At 42.5% G+C, this 17,451-nt stretch overlaps 1 protein-coding gene across 1 annotated transcript in view; it reads left to right on the top strand.

The window, feature by feature from the left end:
- The window catches only part of LOC137438726 (uncharacterized), a 230,457-nt gene that overhangs the window by 32,405 nt on the left and 180,601 nt on the right, over positions 1 to 17,451 (top strand). Inside the window, exons 4-5 of the mRNA XM_068134015.2 lie at positions 16,673 to 16,726; positions 17,103 to 17,156. Coding sequence (XP_067990116.2) covers positions 16,673 to 16,726; positions 17,103 to 17,156 — 108 coding nt within the window. The remainder of the gene's footprint in view (positions 1 to 16,672; positions 16,727 to 17,102; positions 17,157 to 17,451) is intronic.

Genomic DNA, 17,451 nt, shown 5'->3' with positions numbered 1-17,451 from the left:
GTTGGGTGACTTCGATTTTGGTTCAGGTCCAAATTCAGATCTGGCCTATCAGTGGGATACAAAACATAAACTGTTCAGCCTGGCGGTGGTATGCGCTCTACCGAGTGCCATTCCAGGTTTGCTTTGTGCCCATGACCTGATCTTGGGTACCCTTAGCATGTATGCTAAATTTGGTGGAGATTGGTCCGGCAGTGTAGAATTGTACAGAAATCAAAGAAAAGCCTTCACACACACAAACTCACTTATCTATATTATAAAACAGACCCTAACAACCCACAGCCCCTCCTAATTTATTTCATAGGTTAATTAAGTATGAGTCGGTAAGTGTTAAGGCTGGAACAGTAACGCCTGCAGTGAACCTTGTGGGAGCTACGGTTCCAGGGGGGGTGGGGGTGGCTGTGTTACGTTTATGGGGAGTATGCATTGAAATACCTTAGTCCAGGTAGAAGTGTATAGATTACCATGCTCGGAATGTCGTGTAAGAACACCTTGATGTAAATAAGTCAGCTCCATGTGTTCGGATTAAGTGTGACGTGTGGCCATACAGAGGGTGGCTCTTGTGCTAGGTAGCTTAGGGAATAAGAATAAATCCCCCTGTCTGTCCTACCTCTTGTGATCTGACCTTTGTGGTTATAATAAATTGACCTGCGATAAGACAAGGGCTGTCAGGAAACGAACTCAGGCACATTACAACACCGACAAGCCCGACAGATACCCATCACATTTGCCGATTGGCAAAGGATTCCTGCCCCCGAATGTTCTCAATGGGCGTCCAGAAGGGCCACGAAGCCGCGCCCCGAAGGGAAAGATTTGTCATGGCCATGGACTGAAGTGGTGGGGCGCGGGGATTGGTTCGAGTGTGACGACAGCGAAAAGAGGGGAGGTTGCGTTTCCTCCTCTCTCTCTTTTTTTTCTCTCTCTCTCTCTTGGACCTGGCTTTGGTTGTGGGCAGTCACGCTTTGTCTCGGGTGTGCTCGTGAGGAGAACTTGTCGAACTCGGGAAACCTTTGCAACATCGGAGGAGGAGGTGTTGGTTGATGGTGGTGCTCTTCGGAGACGGAGGAGATAGCGAGCAAACAAAAGGAGGCTATTCTGTCTGCTGACAAATCTCACACTCTTACGATGTCTCTCCGAAAAGACCGACTGGACAACCCTCCCATCCACTTTCTGAATAATCCTCTCCAAAGAAGTTCTGTCATTCAAGCTTTTGGGTCTCACTATCTGCCATGATCTTTCCTGGGAAAACCACATTTCAAATCTGGCCTCCAAAGCCAGTCGCCGACTGGGCATCCTCCGTCGTGCGAAGTCCTTCCTTGGCACACTTGAGCTCCTCACCACATACAAAGCTTTCATCCGCAGCTCAATGGAATACTGCTCTCCCCTCTGGGCTGGTGCTCCTGCCTCACACCAAGCTCGTCTTCACGCTGTTGAAACCAAAGCGTTCAGAATCATTGGAATCTCCCGCGATGAAGCTAACTCCAAGGGCCTTTCACTCACTCACCGCAGGCAGGTTGGTGGTCTTTCCGTCTTCTACCGACTCCTCTCTGGCCTTGCCCCCCCCAGCTCTCTCTGGGCTCTGTCCGCCAAATATTCCTACAGGTCGCACAAGATTTGCCTGCAACCCTCTTATGGTTAAACTGCCAAAATCAAGACTCTCTGCTCACCTTCACTCCTTCATTCCTCTTTTCTCCCGCCTCTGGAACAAACTCCCTCACTCTCGTCAATCCCACTCCACCCTCCAGGTCTTTAAAACAGCTGTTCACCACCATCTTCCCCCATCCAAAACCTTGATCTTTTCTTCCCCCACTAATTTCACCCCAAATCCACTTTTTTGAAATACCAACTTCTGTCCAACAATGTCCAATACCAACAAAAGGTCTGGTGTGTGATAGACAAGTTCTGGTGTGCGATAGAGAAGCTGATGGAAAACGTGAAAGATGAGGAAGTTGTTGTGGTGGGAGGAGACCTGAATGGACATGTGGGAAGGAGTATGGATGGTTTTGAGGGAGTTCATGGGGGTTACGGATATGGTGTGAGAAATGGAGAAGGTGAAAGGATTTTGGAGTTTGCTGATGGAGCTGATTTGTTGATTTGTAATACTCAGTTCCAGAAAGAGGACAATAAGCTTGTTACATACACGTCAGGTGGGTCGACGACAACCGTTGACTACCTGATGGTGCGTCGGCGAGATAGGGGGCACCTCCGGGACACAAAGGTGATCCCGGGGGAGGAGGCTGTTTCACAGCACCACTTGGTTGTCTGCGACATAAGGGTGAAAGGTGCGAGGAGAGCTCGGCGGGTGAAGTACCAACCGAGAATGAAGGTGTGGAGGTTGAAAGAGGTGACAGTAAGGGAGGCATTAAAAGAGAGGCTGAGTAGGGTAGAGGATGATGTGGTTGAGCTTGAAAGTGGTTGGATGTCAATGAAAGCTAGTCTGTTGGGAGCCGTTGGTGAGGTATGTGGATGGACAAAAGGACCACCGAGGCACTCGGAAACATGGTGGTGGGATGTTGAGGTTGGAAAGAGGATTGACGAGAAGAGGAAGAAGTTCAAAGAGTGGCAGAAGGCAAAGGGTACGGGAGCAGAAACAGCAGAGCATGAAAGTTATAAGGCAGCCAGGAAGGCTGCAAAGAAAGAGGTAGCAAAGGCGCAGGAGGCATGTAGGAAAATGTTCGGAGAACGCTTGGATTCGGAAGAGGGTCAGAAAGCAGTATTCAGGATTGCAAAGCAGATAGCGAAAGAGAGGTGTGATGTGATGGGGGTGAGTTGCTTCAAGGATGAAGTGGGACAAATCGTTGTCGACCCAGATGGAATTAAAGGAAGATGGAAAAGATATATGGAAATGCTGTTGAATACAGAGAATGAATGGGATGGCAACATAGAGAGTAACCCAGTTTTAGGACCGGCAGAGAAGATAACTGAGAAGGAAGTTGAGGAAGCGATAAAAGCAATGAAGAGTGGAAAAGCGGGAGGGCCGACGGGAGTTGTGGGAGATATGTTGAACGCAGCAGGAAGTTGGGGTGTGAAGAGAATGACAGAGATCTGTAATCTGGTGGTGAAAGAAGGCCGCATTCCAGTGGATTGGGAACTGAGTACCCTCGTCCCTCTATACAAGGGGAAAGGTGACCCTCTGGAGTGTGGCTCGTACCGAGCGATAAAGTTATTGGAGCATGGAATGAAGGTATTGGAAAGGGTGTTGGAGAGGAGGATAAGGAAGAAAGTGAAGATAGACGAAATGCAGTTTGGATTTATGCCAGGAAGAGGAACGACAGATGCGCTTTTCATTGTGAGGCAGTTGGAGGAGAAGTACATGGATAAGAGGAAGAAGTTGTTTTTTGGGTTTGTTGATCTGGAGAAAGCATTCGATAGGGTTCCACGCAAAGTATTGACATGGGCATTGAGGAAGTTAGGAGTGGAGGAATGGTTGATCAGAGTAGTGATGGCATTGTACAAAAGAGCACGCACAGCTGTAAGGACGAAGGACGGGAACAGTGGTGAGTTTGAGGTGAAGGTGGGAGTGCATCAGGGGTCGGTACTAAGTCCACTACAATTTGTAGCTGTGATGGAGGTGCTGGCTCAGACCGTAAAGGAGGGTTTACCGTGGGAGTTGTTGTATGCAGATGATCTGGTGTTGATTGCGGAAAGTATGGATGGACTGAAGGAAAAGATGAACAAGTGGAAGGAATGTATGGAGACAAAAGGTCTGAAGGTGAATATCGGAAAGACAAAGGTGATGGCAAGTGGTAAAGCATGTGGTGAGGTGGAAAGAACTGGGAAGTGGCCGTGTGCTGTGTGCAGGAAGGGTGTCGGAGTGAACTCCATTCAATGTACAATGTGTGTGCTGAGTGGGTTCATCAAAAATGTAGTGGTCTGAGAGGGTCATTAACCAGTGTGGCAGCTACATTCAAATGTAAGGTGTGCACAGAGGGAGCTGCAGATGGAGGAAATGTTGAGTTGGATCTTGGAGACAGTGTGAAGCTGGAAGGTGTGAAAACATTTTGCTACCTCGGAGACATGCTGAATGGAGAAGGTGGATCAGACTCGGCAACGGTTGCTCGAGTGAGATGTGCATGGAAGAAGTTTCGGGAACTGAGTGGCGTGCTGATGAGGAGGAGAGTGTCGCTGAAGCTGAAGGGAAAGGTGTATGCTGCATGTGTGAGAAGTGTTATGATTTATGGGAGCGAGTCATGGGTAATGAACGTAGAGCAGCAACGAAGGCTGGAAAGGGTGGAAATGCTAATGGTTCGATGGATGTGCGGAGTATCATTGAGAGAGAGGAAGACAAATGATGAATTGCGAAAGATGATGGGAATATTGCCTGTGATTGATGCTGTGAAGAGGAACAGGTTGAGATGGTTTGGTCATGTATTGAGGAAGGATGAAAGTGACTGGTTGAGAAGAGTGATGGAAGTTAATGTAGAAGGAAGTAGAGGACGGGGAAGACCGAGAAAGACTTGGCTAAAGATGGTGGAAGAAGAAATGCGGGCAAGGGGGTTAACAAGGAGAGATGCAGAAAATAGGGCAAAATGGAGAAGATTGTCATGGGGACCGCAAGGCTAACCCCCGCTCTAGCAGGGAACATGGCCTTAAAATGCATGTTGTGTTGTTGTTGTCCTGGAAGTCCTTGGTGTCCTTGTGTTTTATACTTCTCCCACCCCCCCCCCCCCCCGCCCCCTTCCCACGCCTCCTCCCCCCAAGCCCTCTCCCTCCCACACATCTCTCTGCTCTCAAATGTTGTGTTTGTGTGCTTCCCCTTCTCTCCCCATCTTGTCTTCCGCTCCCTCTTTTTATATATTTTGTTTGTCTGGTTGATTTGTTTGTGAAATAAATGTTAGCTCTTTCACGAGCCTCGCTCGATTCAGTATCCAAAAAAAAAAAAAAAAAAATCTCGCATGCTGGAGATGTGTTATTTATTTATTTGGCATGGGATGGTGTACTTTGAATGTAGCTCTACTTGTCTGTTGTCCTTTTCGAATAATGGACAAATGTTAAGATAACAAAAATCGATCACATGCAACATATTTGTAAGTGTTCTAGCTGCACAGACGCTAAATGAGAATCCAGTCAGTTTTTGTCAGATCTGCACCCTTCCGCATTCTCTTTCAAATCCTCATCACATTTGTACCAATTCCTCATGCGTTGTGTTTTCGTGGGAATTATGCTGTTCGCAGTGGTATTGGAAGCAATTGCACGTGATTGCCACTAGAGGGTTCGTGTAGATTTCCTTCTTGTTTCTCCAATCTCAGAGTTTTTTCGCAATTAATTCTACATAATTTCGCTGTATAACCAAGCACCTTGGGACAGCACACCCAAAGTTGAAATGAACTCTCCCAATCAGCATTTGCATTTGTTCCCCAAAATGCAAAGCTGCATGTGCTTGAAGGTGATTTATGAGACAATTGGCTAGGGCAGCATAACCTACTTGGATGAAATACACCCATGAGGACCCCAAGTCTACCAGCATGGCAATGCACTTCGCCATACTGCTGTGTGTGTTAAGAATTGAATGATGTTGGAATCCCGCAGTGGCCAGCCCACCCATCTGGCACACTGACATTTGTCCAACGTTCCAATCTATCGTTCCATCCTTTGCCAACGTTTGGCCAATGTCCATGGCTGACTTGGCGGATCCCCTATTTAACCACAATCAAACCACTATGGGACTTCTAAAGACCAGAGTCAACAGAACACAACATATCACTGAACCTGCATGCACTTGCTCTGAAACAGGAATGGTGCAATTTTCCACCTGATGCCTTCCAAACATTTGGCACAATGTGATCACATTGGCACAACACGCTGAAGTAAATTGAATATATGACTTGTCATTTATTAACTATATAGTTCCTTACCGTCCCAATATATATCCCAATAAAGGGTCTACAGATAGAAAGGATATTTTCCAATAGTAGTTAGGGTCTAAAGGAGTCTAGAAATGGTCTCATAAAGGTCTAAGGGTCAAGTGGTCTGAAGGGTGTAAAGGTCGTCAGGAGTCTTAAGGGTTGTAAAAGGTCTTAAAATGTCTAAAATGATCTTACGGGCTCGAGGTGGTCTAAAGGATCTTAAAAGGTCCATGTGCTCTAAAAGCTTTAAAATTGTCTAAAGTGGTGTCAAACATATACAGTCATGGCCAAAAATATTGGCACCCTTGCACTTTTTTCAAATAACTCATAATTTTCTCTAAAAATAAGTTGAAATTGACAAAAGTATTTGGTCTCCACAATTCTTTATTTCACTGTTAATATTACAGAACCTTTGTTTTTGATTCAGAACTTAATATATCCTTTTAAATCAGAAAATAAAAAGAAATGGCATTGACAAAATTATTGACACCCACGACTTAATATTTGGTAACACAGCCTTTGGACAAAATAACTGCAGACAAGCACTTCCTATAGCCATGAATGAGCTTCCTTTGCCTCTCTACTGGCAGTTTGACCCACTCTTGTGCAAACTGCTCCAGTTCTCCCAGATTTGAAGGGTGCCTTCTCTCAACTGCTGTTTTCAGATCTCCCCACAGGTGTTAAATGGGATTTAGATCTGGATTCATTGTTGGCCATTTCAGAACAGTCCAGCGTTTTGTCTTGAACCATTCCTGGGTGCTTTTTGAAGTATGTTTGGGGTCATTGTCTTGCTGCAAGACCCATGACCTTCGATGGAGACCTAGTTTTCTGACACTGGGTTGAACATTGCGCTGCAAAATGCCTTGGTAATCTCCTGATTTGATGATGCCATGCACACATTCAAGCATCCAGTGCCAGAGGCAGCAGAGCAATCCCAAAACATCACTTAACCTCCTCCATGTTTGACTGTAGGGAAGGTGTTCTTTTATTTGAAGGCTTCATTTTGTTTTCTGTAAACCTAGAGATAATGTGCTTTACCAAAAAAGGTCTAACTTGGTCTCATCTGTCCAAAGGACATTCTCCCAGAAGGATTTTGGCTTGTTCAGGTGTGTTTTGGGTCTCTCTCTCTCTCAGCAGTGGGGTCCTCCTCGGACCCCTACCATAGAACCCCCTTTCATTGAGTTAGCGAAGGATGGTGCGAGTTGAAACTGTCGTACCTCGTGTCTGAAGGTCAGTTTGAATCTGTTTGGTAGTTGATCGAAGATCCACCATTCAAACAATCCTTCGCTGCAATCTTCGATCAAGTTTTCTCTTGCGGCCACGTCCAGGGCCGTTGGCTACAGTGCCATGGGCCTTAAACTTGCTGAGAACATTGCGTACGGTGGACACAGGAACATCAAGGTCTCTGAAGATGGACTTGTAGCATTGAGATTGTCCATGCTTAGCTACAATCTTGTGCCTGACCTCCTCAGACAATTCTCTGGTTTTCTTTCTTTTCTTCATGCTCATTGTGGTCCATGTTCACACACAGTGACACAAAACAGCAGAATGACTCCTTTTCTCTATTCAAACTGGTTGAATGAGTGATTTTTATATTGCAGGCACCTGCAACTCACCACGGGTGAGTTCAATTTCAAAGTAAAAGAGAATCACCTGCTTGAAATCTAATTATTTCTAACAACTTCTAAAAGGTGCCAATAATATTGTCCAGACCATTTTAGGATTTCTGTGTGGAATAAGCTAAGATTTCGTAATTTTTTCAGCTTTTTTGTTTTGTTCCACTGCAAACCCCCAAAAATACATATGTGGATAGCAAAAGATTTTTTAATTTCAACAATTTTCTGGAAGAAATGGTGCATTATTTGAAAAAAGTTCAAGGGTGCCAATATTTTTGATCACAAACGACTGTAAGGGATTTAAAGCGTATGTTCCAACAGTAGTTATCTAGGTTTGGAGGGTTAAGCCCCAATGGGTCTATAGGACTTACGGGAGTCTAAAGGGGTCTAATGTGTCTAACGTGAGTCTAAATAGGTCTAAAAGTCATGGAGTCTTATTGGTCTGAAGTGTGTATAAATGTCTTCAGCAGTCTAAGGGGTCTAAACGATCGTAACAGGTCTGAGGGATCAATATAAAAGGTCAAAAATGGTCTTGAGGGGTCGAGAAAGTCTAAAGGGTACAAATGTCTGAAGGTACGTTCCAATAGTCCGTAATTAATAGACGTAGTCATGGTCCAATACAACATAATTAATAGACATACGCACAGTCCAACTCAGTTTCAACAAAATATCTCAAAAAGTTGTGGACGGATTCGGACGAAATTTGGCAGAGAAGTAGCGTATGTCACAATGACGAAATGATTAGATTATGGTGAAGATCCCGATTCGGATCCGGCTACTATAATTTTTAAGGTGATTCTTCACCATTGGGAGATAGGGACAAAAACGATACATAGCAGGATATCTCAAAAAGTTGTGGTGGATTTGAACGAAACTTGTTGGACCGGATCTTCACCAAAATCTAATCAATTCATCCTTGTCGCACACCCAACCTGCCCACCAAGTTTCGTCTGAATCCGTCCACAACTTTTTGAGATATCCTACTCACAAACAGAGAGACTTGAACAAACAGGGGTGAAAACATAACCTCCATCCACCTTCGGTGGTGCAGGTAACAAAATGGAGATGATGCTTTTAAACCATCAGTATGCGGTAAGCGGCCTTGTATTTATCATGCCCGCATGGACGGCAGGGCATAGGAGTGGTGGGGAGTGGGTTAGGGGGCAGATTAAAATTGCAATTTTAAATTTGATAAAATGACTCCACATAAATTTGCATATTCATCCATATTGTGTCATCAGAACCCCATCCTATACCGTCATGCAGACAACAGATGTGTCACTCTCTGGAATTAATTAAATACTGATCTGACTAATGCAACATGTCTTTCAGTCTTGGAAAATCTAACTGTCTCAAGCTGCCACTCCTGAAGTATCATCACATGTACCTACTGGAAGGGGCTCAGTCTCATGAACGTTTACACCTTACCATCAGACATGTGACAGCCTGGTGTTAGCTTAACGATTGAGGTGCCTGGCTTGAGATCCTAGGGTCTTGAGTTCCAGCTCCTGTTGTGCTGTTGAACTAACACCAGGCGGGTCGACTCAGCCTGATCATCCTTCCGAGATTGGCAAAATGAGTACCAGCTGGCTTGTAAGGGGGCATTGCATCAGCGGCACAGCCATACCTTCAGAAGATGATGCAGCCAAGCGGCCACAGGATGCATATGAATAAATAAATAAACAGCCATGACCTCTGCTGGGGTTCCAAAGTTATTTATTGTGAAATCATAACTCCTCACATCCTACAAGGCTGTCTGCGGGGAAAATCTGTAAAGATAGAAGATGAAAAAGGAACATTAGCCAGACTCAGTGGCGTTAGAGCATTGGCTATGGGTCCGGGAGGTCAGTGGTTCGAACGCCGACCCAGTCATACCAAAAGCCTCAAAATGGTACATGCTGCTTCCTTGCTCAACACTCAGGACTTAAAAGGACAGAGCACGAATAACCATAGTGTGGGCTTTGATGGGCCTAATTGCCTCCTCCTGCATTGAAGTTTGCTATAAGGGCACTCATGTCTTTTTTCATATTCTGCTTTGTGATTTTTCAAGCAAGTGTGTGTTTTACCTGTTCTGTTGTGTTATCTCACTTGTACATAATTGCTCACATTCAGTTCAACCTTTGAATGAACAAATAAATTAACTAGAAAACATGTGAAATTTGCAAAGCCTCTCCGCGTCCGTTTGTGTTCAATCAACTTCTTCTTCACCTGTATGCTCAAAATAACGAAAACACTTTTAAAACAAGAAAAAAACGAAAACTGATGATTTTATGCAGCCTCGACCTTCGAGCTTTAGATCTAAAATAAATAATCAGCTTCCAGCTTTTGATTGGTGAACAAATTCAGTGTCCCAATATGCAAATTCTTTCAATTTCAGATCAATCGGATGAAAATTGACGACTTTATGTGATGCTGACCTTGGACCTTTTGACCAAATTATTAATTTGCCTTCTCAATATTCTCATAATAAAGGTTTGTTGAAAATTTACTGACAAAACTCAAATGGTAAATTGAAATTTCAGGTCAATCGGATGAAAATTGATGATTTCAGTTGAAACTGACCTTTGCCCATTGACCTTTTGACAAAATTATTAATTTGCCCTTTCGTATTATCATAATAAAGGTTTGGGGAAAATTTGATGGTAAAACTCAAATGGTAAATTGAAATTTCAGGTCAATCAGATGGAAATTGATGATTTTAGTTGACATTGACCTTTTGACAAGATTATTAATTTGCCTTTTCCGTATTATCATAATAAAGGTTTGGGGAAAATTTGATGGTAAAACTCAAATGGTAAATTGAAATTTCAGGTCAATCAGATGAAAATTGAGGATTTTAGTTGACATTGACCTTTGCCCATTGATCTTTTGACAAGATTATTAATTTGCCTTTTCCGTGTTATCATAATAAAGGTTTGGGGAAAATTTGATGGTAAAACTCAAATGGTAAATTGAAATTTCAGGTCAATCAGATGAAAATTGAGGATTTTAGTTGACATTGACTTTTGCCCATTGACCTTTTGACAAAATTCTTAATTTGCCTTTTCCGTATTATCATAATAAAGGTTTGGGGAAAATTTGATGGTAAAACTCAAATGGTAAATTGAAATTTCAGGGCAATCAGATGAAAATTGATGATTTTAGTTGACATTGACCTTTGCCCATTGATCTTTTGACAAAATTATTAATTTGCCTTTTCCGTGTTATCATAATAAAGGTTTGGGGAAAATTTGATGGTAAAACTCAAATGGTAAATTGAAATTTCAGGTCAATCGGATGAAAATTGAGGATTTTAGTTGACATTGACCTTTTGACAAGATTATTAATTTGCCTTTTCCGTATTATCATAATAAAGGTTTGGGGAAAATTTGATGGTAAAACTCAAATGGTAAATTGAAATTTCAGGTCAATCAGATGAAAATTGAGGATTTTAGTTGACATTGACCTTTGCCCATTGACCTTTTGACAAAATTCTTAATTTGCCTTTTCCGTATTATCATAATAAAGGTTTGGGGAAAATTTGATGGTAAAACTCAAATGGTAAATTGAAATTTCAGGTCAATCAGATGAAAATTGAGGATTTTAGTTGACATTGACCTTTGCCCATTGACCTTTTGACAAAATTCTTAATTTGCCTTTTCCGTATTATCATAATAAAGGTTTGGGGAAAATTTGATGGTAAAACTCAAATGGTAAATTGAAATTTCAGGTCAATCAGATGAAAATTGAGGATTTTAGTTGACATTGACCTTTGCCCATTGATCTTTTGACAAAATTATTAATTTGCCTTTTCCGTATTATCATAATAAAGGTTTGAGGAAAATTTGATGGTAAAACTCAAATGGTAAATTGAAATTTCAGGTCAATCAGATGAAAATTGATGATTTTAGTTGACACTGACCTTTGCCCATTGATCTTTTGACAAAATTATTAATTTGCCTTTTCCGTATTATCATAATAAAGGTTTGAGGAAAATTTGATGGTAAAACTCAAATGGTAAATTGAAATTTCAGGTCAATCAGATGAAAATTGAGGATTTTAGTTGACATTGACCTTTGCTCATTGACCTTTTGACAAAATTATTAATTTGCCTTTTCCGTATTATCATAATAAAGGTTTGGGGAAAATTTGATGGTAAAACTCAAATGGTAAATTGAAATTTCAGGTCAATCGGATGAAAATTGATGATTTCAGTTGACACTGACCTTTGCCCATTGACCTTTTGACAAAATTATTAATTTGCCTTTTCCGTGTTATCATAATAAAGGTTTGGGAAAAATTTGATGGTAAAACTCAAATGGTAAATTGAAATTTCAGGTCAATCGGATGAAAATTGATGATTTCAGTTGACACTGACCTTTGCCCATTGACCTTTTGACAAAATTATTAATTTGCCTTTTCCGCAATAAATGTATGGGGAAAATTTGATGGTAAAACTCAAATGGTAAAAAATAAGTTACAGACAGACAGACACACTCACAGACACACAGAAATTATTACAATACCCCGTCTCCTGCTGTGCAGGGCGCGGGCTAATAAGCTTTTTGTCTGGACACATATGACTTTCTTTTACAAGCCCATACAGTAGTTGATGGAACTAACATTGCATTCTTCTTTGGCTACAGTTAAGAGGCATGTGTGAGTTAGTAGTTTCACTGATACACAGCAAGGACATAAAACAGCTGCTCGAGATATGCCAAGTGAATTTCCTCGTGGAATTGAAATTTCAAGAAAGAACAACGTGTGTAAACCACAGAGCTTTATCTTCTGATGTGTGCTTTACATGATGCAAGTCACGTGATGCTAATTGCAACCTATGCTGAGTTGCATTGTTGTTTTATCGGTTTTACAAAATAAGCAGTTCCGTTGCATTCGCAAGCTGCTGGAAGCCGCTGACTTGGTTACAAATGCCGAAGCTTCCACTCATAGCATTGCTTCGAGACCATTTATACTACCGGGAATTTATTATCAGTTCTTTAATAACAAGATGGATTGCTTAGTGGTGGTTGTTGTTACCTCCACCACCAAAGGTGGATGGAAGTTATGTTTTCACCCCTGTTTGTCCGTTTGTCTGTCTGTCCGTTTGTGAACAAAATGTCTCAAAAAGTTGTGGACGGATTTTGTACGAAATTTGGAAGAGATGTAGCGTATGTGGCAAGGACGAAATGATTAGATTTTGGTGAAGATCCGGATTCGGATCCGGCTACTAGAATTTTTTAAGTGATTCTTCACCATTGGGAGATAGGGCCAAAAACGATAAATTGCGGGATATCTCAAAAAGTTGTGGACGGATTTGGATGAAATTTAGTGGACCGGTTGGGTGTCTGACAAGGACGATTCGATTCGATCTTGGTGAAGATCTGAGTATGGTTTCGGGTATGAGAATTATTTAATTTTTAAGTGATTCTTCACCATTGGGAGATAGGGCCAAAAAACTATACATAGCAGGATATCTCAAAACGTTATGGATGGATTTGGATGAAACTTGTTGGACAGCTTGTGTGTGTGACAAGGAAGAATAGATTAATTTTGTTTTGTTTTTTTGTATACAGAATCGAGGCTCATGCAAGAGCTAACACATTGAACATGAAAACATGCACAGACACATAAAACATGCAATAAAGTGAGTGTGAGACAAGAGGGGGAGAGACACAACAACAACAACAGGCATTTTAAAAGGCCATTTTCCCTGCAAGAGCGGGGGTTAGCCTTGCGGTCCCCATGACAATGTTCTCCATTTTGCCCTATTTTCTGCATCTCCCCTTGTTAACCCCCTGGCCCGCATTTCTTCTTCGACCATCTTTAGCCAAGTCTTTCTCGGTCTTCCCCGTCCTCTACTTCCGTCCACATTCATTTCCATCACTCTTCTCAACCAGTCACTTTCATCCTTCCACAACACATGACCAAACCATCTCAACCTGTTCCTCTTCACAGCATCCATCACAGGCTCTATTCCCATCATCTTTTGCAATTCATCATTTGTCTTCCTCTCTCTCTCAACGATACTCCACACATCCACCGAACCATTCGCATTTCCACCATTTCCAGCCTTCGTTGCTGCTCTACGTTCATTACCCATGTCTCGCTCCCATAAATCATAACACTTCTCACACATGCAGCATACACCTTTCCCTTCAGCTTCAACGACACTCCCCTCCTCGTCAGCACGCCACTCAGTTCCCGAAACTTCTTCCATGCACATCTCACTCGAGCAACCGTTGCCGAGTCTGATCCACCTTCTCCATGCAGCATGTCTCCTAGGTAACAAAATGTTTTCACACCTTCCAGCTTCACGCCGTCTCCAAGATCCAACTCAACATTTCCTCCATCTGCAGCTCCCTCTGTGCACACCTTACACTTGAATGTAGCTGCCACACTGGTTAATGACCCTCTCAAACCATTACATTTTTGATGAACCCACTCGGCGCACATTGTACATTGAATTGAGTTCACTCCGACACCCTTCCTGCACATAGCACATGGCCACTTCCCAGTTCTTTCCACCTCACCACATGCTTTACCACTTGCCATCACCTTTGTTTTTCCGATATTCACCTTCAGACCTTTCGTCTCCATACATTCCTTCCACTTATTCATCTTCTCCTTCAGTCCATCCATACTTTCTGCAATCAACACCAGATCATCTGCATACAACAACTCCCACGGTAAACCCTCCTTTACGTTCCGAGCCAGCACCTCCATCACAGCTACAAATAGTAGTGGACTTAGTACCGACCCCTGATGCACTCCCACCTTCACCTCAAACTCACCACTGTTCCCGTCCTTCGTCCTTACAGCTGTGCGCGCTCTTTTGTACATTGCCATCACTACTCTGATCAACCATTCCTCCACTCCTAACTTCCTCAATGCCCATGTCACTACTTCACGTGGAACCCTATCGAATGCTTTCTCCAGATCAACAAACCCAAGAAACAACTTCTTCCTCTTCTCCATGTACTTCTCCTGCAACTGCCTCACAATAAAAAGTGCGTCTGTCGTTCCTCTTCCTGGCATAAATCCAAACTGCATTTCGTCAATCTTCACTTTCTTCCTTATAAGAGGGGGAGAGAGGGAAGCACAAATTGTGGATGGACCAAATTCCAGTTTTTGGACAGAATAGGTGGAAATCTACATATTAGGAGCACAAATGGGAGGGGTTTAAACTTTTAAATAATTCTGAAAAGAAAAAATTGATTGTGAAAAGGAGAGAAAAAATGATAGGGTAGATGTATGAACCAGAGATGGGATGTGTAGCAGAGGATTCCACCATTTTGCCTTACATAATATGAAAATTATGACCCGAGATATAAATCAAGTTGAAGTACTGTAAGGTACTTGAATTCTGTAACTGCCTTTTGTCAGAGTTCTGTATTAGATTTTCAAAAATTTAAAGAATTAACTCGAGAGTTCATAAAACACCTTATCCCACACATGGTGTCTTGTCTTTGAGAAAAAGGGCATGGAAAGGTTCTTTTAAACCCTTGCTTTGCGTTTCGGAGCACGATCTAAATTTTTGAGCCCGAGCACAAGCACGTTTCCACGTATGAGCCGTCATTTTGTCTGAAGCTCTGTTCCCCCGCCTTACAGCGTGAGCGCAAAATTTGATTGGTCGAGATGGTGTAAGGTTTTGCCCAAGTACTGCTAAAGTGGAGGTTTTTGGAAGTGTAACCAAGGCAATTTGTGTTCTAGTGTTCAAGTATATAAGTGAATTGAAATGCACTAAAAGTCTTAAAGGCTGTACAAAAAAATCGAAAGTTTACCACCATTGATGCAGCGTCTTTTACACCACTCTATATAACACGTTAAATTCGTTCTTCGTGTCTGTTGTTTGTGTCCTTCATAACGTCCTTAAAAACGGTAAGTTTCCTGTTTGGAATGATTTTCAATTCTGTTTGACTACCAAACAGGCAGGACAGAGTAAAAAAAATGTTACCGTATTCCTCTCTACGCATGTGAGATCGGGATGAGATTCCATACAATTTGCCAGCTTCAGAGCCAAAGTACTGCTAATCTGCAGGTTCATGTTCCGATTTGTGTTTCACATTGTTTAAATTATGAAATAAAATTGAAATCAAGTCCTTCCTCAATCATAAACTGACATCTGTCAGACAGAGGGAACCAACTGCTGAACATCATTGCTTAAAAGGACATTTCTCATTCGGCCCACCCCTTTCCTCCTCCCTCCCCCCCCCCTCCTCCCCCCCTCCCCCCCCTCCTCCCCCCCTCGGGCCCGTCCCAACATTTTTTGTTTCAGAGGTTTCCTCCTATCTTTCACCGTTCAGGAGATTAGCGCGTGCCGACAAACAAACAAATAAACAAACAAACAAAAACTTTATTTTATATATATAGATTATCCAATCCAGTATTTGTATCATTTCCTGTGCGTTGGAAGTTGATTTTTGATGGTTTTATTACATTGTTCGCTTCCTGATAGGGTGAAATGTCGTACATGATCTTATATTATCACATACATCATGAAAAACAAGTTTTCCAACAAATTTCAGAATCTTAGACCTTTGACCTTTGAAGGTCACAAAGGTCAAATTTTCAAAGTTGTCGGAATCGAACCGAATTTTCGGTATTGTGTAGCTAACTAACCTCATAACTGATTATACATTATTTTCTATCTCATTTCAAGGTCAGTAACCTTCGTTTTGACATTTCCAGGCCAGCACCACACACAATTACGTACAGCTGGCTCTTAAAGGCCTGCACACGCAGTGCATTGGGGCCCTTTGTAAATAGGCATGTACACCGCATGTCGGGGGCCGACACCTGCCACGTGGGCCCCCGACCCCCCAGTTCGGGCCTGTTCGGTTATCGTCCGTCCTTTGTCATTGAATACCGCTCGCTCGTGAACCATCGTCGTCTCCTGACTTGTTGTTATTTATTTTTGTTTTGAACTTTGTTTAAACGCACTGAGATGCAAAGATGTCACCGCTCTCAAAACCTTCTGCAGGTCTGTAATCAGGTAGAGCCACTGAAGCTCTAGACATAACTAGTCATATAATAAGCAAGATAATTGTTCAACTTTTACCTTATCGTTGTTTTTTATCCTGTTTGCTTTTTTTACACCTTCAAAATGGCGCATCACATGGCACGGCACAAAGTATCTGTATATCTTGTGGATGGACCAAAAGTAACGGTTGCAGTTGCGGCCCGCATTCCTTAATTTACCCTTAACTATCACTTTTTTCTTCTTTCCTTCTCCAGGGACTCCCAGGGCTTCCAGGAACCCCTGGCCTTTCAGGAAAACATGGCATCAGGGTAAGATTCTTGCAGTCTTTGGCATACCTGACTTGAGCTGCATATATAGTGTGTGTGTACGTGCGTGCTTGTGTAACATATAAAGTTTCATAGATTGTAAATCTGGAGTTTTAAACTTGCCTCTTCTCATTCGATATTTCACTTCACTACTTTACCACTCACATTTGCCGTGAGAACCTTACTGATGTCGGAATAACCTTCCATCATAACCAACGTCATTCATTCTTGCATTTCCTTCTTCGTTTCGCTCTGACACCTTTTGATCTCTGCCTTCTTTTTTTGTATCATTCAAGCATGTGTCTCAATGTCCGTGAATTCACTATGTCGCTTTGAGTTGAGGCAGAGTGTTTACATTATATGCCAAATCCATTCCCAGGGGCCACCAGGACCACACGGAAACCCGGGCCTTCCTGGAAACCCTGGGCCTCCGGTAAGCCTTAATTAATTGATGGTAACCTCCCACTGATCTCTGACACAACTAGCAAACCAAGGATTAAATTTGCAGGTCACTGATTTCGGGCCAAGGAGCAGGTGATTTCATCCTTTGGAAGCCCAGACCATTAACATTGAAGCGTGGTAGGAAGTTGGCCTACCCTGACATTATTGTCAGAGACACAGGTATTCAGGCCAGCGTTATTCCTACGACGATGGCTAATAGGGATATCTGGGAGAGGGTTGTGAAGTCTGTCTCGGCCACGGCCGCAAGATGATCCTGTAAATATTTT

Source organism: Myxine glutinosa, chromosome 13 (genome assembly GCF_964187855.1).
Source record: "Myxine glutinosa chromosome 13, kmMyxGlut1.1, whole genome shotgun sequence".
NCBI lineage: Eukaryota > Metazoa > Chordata > Myxini > Myxiniformes > Myxinidae > Myxine > Myxine glutinosa.
Note: the sequence above shows the minus strand (reverse complement) of the source record. Positions and strands in the feature narration are given on the sequence as shown.